This window comes from Eretmochelys imbricata, chromosome 10 (genome assembly GCF_965152235.1).
Source record: "Eretmochelys imbricata isolate rEreImb1 chromosome 10, rEreImb1.hap1, whole genome shotgun sequence".
Classification (NCBI taxonomy): domain Eukaryota; kingdom Metazoa; phylum Chordata; order Testudines; family Cheloniidae; genus Eretmochelys; species Eretmochelys imbricata.
In genome coordinates this window covers 16980125-16988150 of record NC_135581.1, presented here as the reverse complement: position 1 = coordinate 16988150, position 8026 = coordinate 16980125, and the positions used below count along the sequence as shown (strand labels likewise).

General features: G+C 45.2%; 1 protein-coding gene across 4 annotated transcripts in view; it reads left to right on the top strand.

Moving 5' to 3' along the window:
- The first annotated feature begins 39 nt into the window (after positions 1-39).
- Positions 40-8026, top strand: part of REXO5 (RNA exonuclease 5) — a 32799-nt gene continuing 24812 nt past the window's right edge. For 2 of the 4 annotated variants that reach the window (XM_077827930.1, XM_077827926.1), the window contains exons 1-3: positions 40-178; positions 1807-1892; positions 7167-7332. In XM_077827930.1, coding sequence (XP_077684056.1) covers positions 7186-7332 — 147 coding nt within the window. In that variant the 5' untranslated portion in view covers positions 40-178; positions 1807-1892; positions 7167-7185. Of the gene's footprint in view, positions 179-681; positions 735-1806; positions 1893-2696; positions 2803-7166; positions 7333-8026 lie in introns of those variants that run through there. The other 2 variants (XM_077827928.1, XM_077827929.1) reach the window with 2 other exon arrangements.

Below are 8026 nucleotides of genomic sequence, written 5' to 3'. Positions count from 1 at the left end.
CCCAAGAAGAGCCGTCAGCGCCCCCATCGATGCTATCGGCGAATCCACTGCTCCGGTCTGGCTCCGAAGTCGCAGTTGCCCGCCCCTGGGGATCCGGGCCGCGCCGCTCGGGGCTCAGGAAGAACGAGTCGATAGCCGAGGAGGCGGTTGAGCGAGCAGCCGACACCGGCTGAACTGGGTGAGACCCTGGGGCAGCTGTAGGAGGCCCTCTTCCTCCCCAGTGGCCATGGAGGGGGGCATCCCGGGGAACCCCCTCCAGTGGGACACGCGGGGAATCCCCTCCTCCTCGTGCGGGGCACATGGGCGGGCATTGTGGGGGACCCCCCCCCAGCATGGCACCCCCTGGAGAAAGGCCGTGTTTTAACCATTCTTGTTGCCAAGGTGTAAATCTGTTCTCTTTTCCTGAGTCTGCAGCCAGACGGTATCAGTGTCTCCGCTGCTGCCCAGGGCTCTGCCACGCTGTGCCTCAGTAAAATTAACACAACCTCAGTCAGTTTCACGGCTGCTCTTCCTGAGCCTGCCTAAAACAATCCCAGTTTCATTCTGCTGCTGCTTGGGAAGCAGCTGTAACTATTACGGGAGAAGGGAATTTAACAAAACAAAGTATGACGCCGGAGTAGTGGAAATACCCCAGTGCCCCCAGCAGCCAGGAGACTGTGATGGAAACCTTCCTTCCCACAGAAACCAGGAGGCTTTGCTGTGGAAGCTTCAAAGAAAGAAGCCAGATACAGATGGTGAGAGAGAAGGCTTCATGTTTTTCTGACTCACTGGCCGATATAAAAGATGGAGCCTCTGAGTGGCATCAAAGAACAAAGCTCTAGAAGAAATCCCATAAACTGAAGCAGGCTGGTATGGGTGGCCTGTATCACACAGACCAGAGAAGGCTGAGCCTCCCCAAACAGCCCAGCGTAGCCCTGCCCCTACTCCACCCCCAGACTGCCTCCTGCCTGTTTCCAGTGCCTGCTATTCCCCTGTGGCCCGGGCTGGGGCTGGCGGGCCTGCGGCCGGGACTTGGGGCAGCTGTGGCAGTGCTCACTTCTGCCCAGCATTCTGGCGCTGTGGGTGCTGGGGCCGCCTGCCTGGTACTCCAGCGGAGGAGAGGGGGTGGAAAGGGTGGAGGAGGGGCAGGGCCTCAGGCAGAATAGGGGAGGGAAAGCACTAGCCTTCCCCAGCAGGAGGTTAACTTGCCACCCATTGGGCTGGCATTTCACCAGGCTGTTGCCCTCTGACCTCATTCATCTTTTGACCTCTGGGCAGTAGGAGTCTGGTAAAATTTCCAAGCCTGGAAATAGTCCTGCACTGGGAGGAGGAGGAGGGTGGACTAAATCAGTGATTCTCAACCAGGGGTATATGTAGCCCAGGGGGTATGCAGAAGTCTTCCGGGGGTACATCAACTCATATAGATATTTGCTTAGTTTTACAACAGGCTTACATAAAAAGCACTAGCGAAATAAGTATAAACTAAAATTTCATACAGACAATGACTTGCTCATACTGCTCTATATACTATACATTGAAATGTAAGTACAGTATTTCTATTCAAGTTGATTTATAATTACCTGGTAAAAATGAGAAAGTAAACAATTTTTCAGTAATAGTGTTCTGTGACACTTTTGTATGTTCATGTCTGATTTTGTAAGCAAGTAGTTTTTAAATGAGGTGAAATGGGGGTACACAAGACAAATCAGACTCCTGAAAGGGGTACAGTAGTCTGGAAAGGTTGAGAGCCACTGGACTAGATGGTGTAGCAGAGTTATTGTTTTTTATGTATTCTAATTTCTGCAATTCACCTCTTCTGTGCAATAGCTGGAGGAAAGTCATTAAACAAGAGCAGCTGGGTTATGTGACTGGAGTCCCAACAGGCAAATTTTAGTACCATCACCAGTTAAAAGGTAAGGAACAAGCTCCTGCACCCTGAGATGCTGTATGAGGTTGTGACGGGATCCCGGGATGCAGCCTGGGACCCTGTTACACTGGGCAACATCTAGATCAGGGGTCTCAAAGTCCCGGGCCACAGGCCATCTGCGGCCCACGGAGGAGAGACGCATGCAGCCATGCTGCCTGCTCTGTCCGCTGCAGGTGCTGCCCCCCCCTTAGCTTCCATTGGTTGGAGGAGAGGGACAGAGATACCATCATTAGTTGCCGGGCAGAGTCAGTCATGGAGGCAACGTTGCTTTTTTCCACAATGAATATAAACAAGTCAAAATAGCGAACACAACTATCTGACGCACACCTTGCTGCAATCCTGAAGGTTTCAACTGCTCAGTCACTGAGGCCAAACATCAATAAACTGATGCATTGCCAGGTGTCTGGCAAACACTAAAAACTGTCTGGCAGGCAAAGAATTGCGTAAAGCTGTATGACAGTTTTATTATTTATAAGAAATTCGAAATAGAAAATACAATATAAATGCTTTCTTTTCTGCGCACCATCTTCAGTGACATTATTGGCCTGCTGGGAGGATTTGAGGACTGATGCTAAGATAAATTGAGTTTGAGATCCCTGATCTAGATTAAGCAGCTTTTCTCACCCCACTGGATGTTGCAGTCCTTAATATACAGGTTTGTTCCTTAAACCTGGGCCAGTCCCCTCTGTTGGAGTCTTCAGTCTTCTTCTCAGTGTCTTTGTTGCTTGCAGCATGGGTGGGGGCAGAAGGAAGGCCCAGCATGTGGCCAATGCGTTCTGTCTTATACCTTGGGCCTTAGTCCATGTGTTTGGAGAACACAAGTCCAGGTATGTCTGGTGTACATTACTGAGTCTCCAGGCAAGGTTGAGCAATTCCCCTGGTGTGGCCTTATGCAGGTGAGTCATTGAATTGTAGCTCCCTTGCTGGACAATGCCTGTTAATGGTTGTTTGACACCTGTTGTTTAACATTGGTTACTTTCCTTGACATTGTCTCTGGAGAGCTAGTATCTGGGCGCTTCCCAAATCCACAGCATATTTTAGTGACAGCCAGACTACATGATTCTTATAACTTCGTATGCATTAACGATGTACATATTTTGATAGAACAGTGACTTTCAGCAGATCATAACCTTTCTCCTGATAGCTCACATGTCCTGCTTTATATGCAATATCACGGTTATATATAAATGAGGAACATGGGGTTTACAGGGTGCTCCCCCAAGGTATAGAATCATAGAATATCAGGATCGCAAGGGACCTCAGGAGGTCATCTAGTCCAACCCCCTGCTCAAAGCAGGACCAATCCCCAATTTTTTCCCCAGATCCCTAAATGGCCCCCTCAAGGATTGAACTCACAACCCTGGGTTTAGCAGGCCACTACTCAAACCACTGAGCTATCACTCCCCCAATGTCACAGAGGTCAGTACAGGAGTTTAAATAGAAGTTAGGGTTTTTAGAAACAGGTGGAATAAGAAACCATTTCTGTTTGAGTTCCTCATCATAGCTTTTCCATCTGAAATTGCAGCCAAGACCTGGTATTGTCACTTACCTCTAATAGTTCCTCAGGAGTACAGGATGTGTTTGCCGAGGCTCTCAACAATCACATTTGGGTTCATTCTTCAGCTTCCACTTGGTCACATTGTTACCAGTCTTTGCCATTCTAGCTTTCTCTCCATTTAGAGCATATCAGTATTGTCATTTGAGGCTAGTGCCTGTGGGAGTTGTTCTAAAGAAACTGGATTCTCCAAGATCATCTGCATTTCCTGCCATTTTGTTACACTGTAGCCTTCCACAGTAGTATTTTGGGGCAAGGGACTTTCAGATGCAAAGCTCTTTCTGGACTTCAGCCTCTTGCAGGGTGGAATGTGTCCATGCAGTATGTGTCTTGGGGAGACAACCAGGTGCATGTTCCCTTTTATTGAAGGCATCCCACTTCACTGATGGTGGTGCAGTCCCTGCAAGGCAGTATAGCGACAGTCTGGGAGTTGGTTTCAAAGTTCCTGTGGTAATCCTACAGGATTAATTGAGTTGAGTATCAATTTGGTGTGTATGGTTTGAGTGTAACTAGACTGGGGCACAGTACTCTGCATTTGAGTAATAGAGGGTGAAACAGATTGCTCAGAGTTTTGGGATCAGCTCCCCATTTTATGTTGGCCAGTTTCTGGAGAACACAATTTTGAGAGTTCACTTTCTTTTTCAATTTCTTGGTGTGCTCTTTGAATGTCAGCATTTGGCCTAATGCAGTGGTTCTGCTTGCAGCCCAATCAGCTCACAACTGCGGCCCATGTGACAACCGCAGGGCCATATAGGTAGTATATATATATATTGTGTGAATACTACCCACATAACACAGAGAGCTCCATATGCTGTCCACAGTGGCAAACAGGTTGAGAACAACTGGTCTGATGTGACCCCAAGATACACCGGATATTCATAGTGCTCAAGGATTGTACCATCCCACAATATCTGGGGTTTTCGTTTGGCTTGATGGTGTTTTGGGTGAAAGGTGCACACTTGTGTCTTGCTAGGGTTGGCATTCAAGAACCATGTGAAAGAGTATTTTTCAATGGGGACAGTTAGAATGCGTTCAGTATCCTCAAATCTTTCCATTTGGGTGGCGATACAAAGATCATCTGCATAAGTAAATCTTTGCATGTTGGGGAATTCTAGCTGGTCATTTGTGTATACATTTAACAGCAAGGGTGATAGCACTGAACCGTGGGGCAATCCACTCCGTTGAGTACGCCATTGACTTTTCTGCCATCTATCTTGACAAGAACATCAATTCGAGAACAAGGAGGAGATGACTACTATCATGTTATTTCTCAGAATTCTTGCCAATTCAGTAGAAGTGCATAGCAGTTCCCAGTGTCATAAGAAGCTGATAGCTCAACAAACACAGCCCTTGTAATTTTGCAGATTTTGAAGCCATTTTAGATGTATTGAATTAGGTTTGCAACTTGGCTGCAGCATGAACATCATGGGTAGAAACTGGCTTAGTCTTCAGTCAGTTACCCGTCCACTATTGGTGCTATTCTACCCATTATCATCTGCTCCTATAGCTTGTAGGTTGAGCAGAGTTAGGATATTGGGAGGTAACTCTTTGCAGAGTGAGGGTCTTTATGTAGTTTAAGTACTGCAACCACTTTGGCCTGTCTCTACACCCTGGGTATATGCATTATCTCCATCCAAGAGTTAAAGTCAAACATCCATTTCTGTACTCTCGTCCTGAGGTGCATGTAGTAATAATGGTTCATTAGCTATACCATCGAGTCCAACTCTCTTTCTACATTTCAGGGTTTTCATGGCTATTGTCAACTTCTCAGAGTTGAGCTGCTCATTGTGGACTTTGCTGTCTCCTAGCAAGCAAAGTTCCTGCTTGACTTGTTTCATTCCGCACTTTGGTTTGTGGCCTGGTTTCCCATTTAGGATGAGCTGGTGTGCCACTTAGTTGGGAGAGACTGGCGATGTGCTTTGCTTGTTGTCCATCAGGGTTCAGCTAGCAAATGGTGGCGTATGCTTTTTAGCTATTATGGCACAGGTTTGTTGTTTCACTCCGTTCCCTCCAGCGGTTGTGTCGCTTCTCTCTAATCTCTCTCGTAAGCATTTTCCCAAGCCCAGTGGTTTCTTCACCATTCTGAATATTTCTTATATTATTGACTTGTCTTTTCTGAAAGCCCAGGTACATATAATGTCCAACATCCACTGGGGTGTTCTTTTGGGCAGTCTTCCGCATCAGGGGGACAAATTCTCCATGGTGCTTGTGTGCTGGAGTAACATTACAGATGGATTCATCCAATTCAGAGAGAAAACTTTCCCAGTCAGCCTTTCTGAGGTTGAATCTCGGCAGAAACCCTGTTCAAGTTGAAGAAGCAAGAGTCATGATGGACTGGACAAAACCTCTCCATTAGTAACAGCAGTGCAATGAAATTGAGTTTTGAAAATCATGCTGTTGCACAGTTAGCTTCTTGCTGATCCAATCCATTGTTGTGCTTAACCCAAGAAATATCAATGTTTAAATGGGAACCAAGACATCCTTAAAACAGTGCTATACTTTGTGATGGTTTTTGGGGTACCCAGGACTGTGAGTTACCTTGTTTTCCCCCCACCCTCAGTGTGAGGGGAACTTGCTTGTGCTTAGCTGAGTGTCTGCTCCCTGCACCCACCAGCCTGTTAGCCACCCAAGCACTCTCCTCTGGGCCATGCTAGCCCTTATTTTGCTTAGCAGGTTAATAGTAAGTACTCCTCAGTCCTTGAGTCCCTTTGAAGCTTTCCCATGTAGTGCCCAGCCCCTTATCCAGTGAACACTGACAGAAATACCAGGTCTGCTGTCCCCAAAGGAACAGTGTATGCACCAGCTTGTATGATTCAGCTCAGGATCAGTGCCTAACTTAATACTACAGCACTGAGATAAAGTGAAACCAAGGATAAGTTTATTACAAAAGATTCAAGGGGTAGTGAATGAGAATTTTGGAAACAAATGGGTACATATCAAACAAAATTATAACATGCTTTCTAGAGGCTAAATTTAGCTAACAGTTTAATGTCCTGTCTGAAGAAGTTTATCTCACCCCAAAGTCCTCGGCAGCACTTCAAGAAATTGGCTGAGATCTCATATTCATGAATGTAAACTCACTGTCTGTTTAATTCCTAGGTGCAGAATAAGGGGGTGTCTTCTTTGCCTTTTACTTATGCTCCCCAAACTTCATTGTCTGAACTCGCAGAAAGGATAACTACCTGTGGCTTATTTTTCCTGCATGCTGCTTCCCTATTGATTACACATCTCTTTTTTGACTTTGTATATACATAGGTTTCCATTGTGTTAGCTTACAATGCTTAATTTACATCCTGACAGAGAGAAAAGTGAATAAATGTCTCTTGTTTGACATAAATCTGTTTTTTAATCCTCTGCTGGTGACTCATACCTTGATACAGACGCGAAGAACATATTATCAGTATATATACATAACTCCCTACCTAGTAGCTGTACGTACATTGCACAATGATTTTAATGACCATTGTGACCCTGGCTTTTATTTAAAAACTCTATTGAACAGCTATATTACAGCTTTTCACACAATATTCTTTGGTGAACCAGAATGTGCGTACCAGAATCAGGACATTCCGGCTGGCATTAATAAGTTCTTGGGTCACACAGTTAAATTCATATCATATTACAAATGAAATTATGACTGGATTTGTTTTTAAATGTAAAACCCATTACCAAGAGTGTGACTGATTTCTATTTTTTTAAATGTAGGTACAGTCTGTTCTAAGCAATGTTTGCAAATGAAATGGCTGAGGCAGCCTGCGTAATTGGACACAAAAGGCCCCATGAATGTAATGAAGAAGTGGAAGAACCACAGAAAACTAAAAAGAAAAGGAAGGTAGATGAAGACACTTGCCAAAACCAGCACAAACGTAAGGTAATCAATGTAACCAATAATTTGTTATATTACACATGTATGTAGGTGGAGATTTATCATAGTTATATTGATTAGCTCATATTCCATTCATGATCACTTCCTTCTGGAGAGGTATTTTTGCTTTTATTCCTCACGAGTGGTGGGGCAAAAGTCAAACTCCCTGCTATTATATATGATGCTGTACAGACCTTTTTTACAATTACTAGTCCAGCGTGTATAATTCCTCTCTAGTCTCCTACGCCTGGTTTCTCTCAGGATGAGCCTGCAGATGAGACCTCCACAGGGGGCGGAGGGACAAGATTTAAGAATTTAGGAGAAAAAAGCACCCAGCTCTCCTCATCCCTTAAAAAAACCTATCCTGTTTTCTTTTCAAGAGTCACATCCCTTTTCTCCTAAGATGTTACATGTTCTTTTCCCTTCTCACCTAGCTGCTTTAGATGGCCTGTTCTGCAGGCTCAGTTTGAGAGAACCCAGAAGTAGGCCAGGTGGCTCTAGCCAAGGTCTCAGCCCAGCCTGCCTCCAAAACTCATCTCAGTGTTAGTCACTCACATCTGCATCTCTCAACCTTTTCTCAGCACATGCACAATACATGCTAAACTCGTGGAAAGTTTGAATTCCACATTTTTCAGGGAGATTTGTAATTTTTCACATCTGTGCCAGCTGTGAAATAACACAGCTGTTCAATAGCTATGAG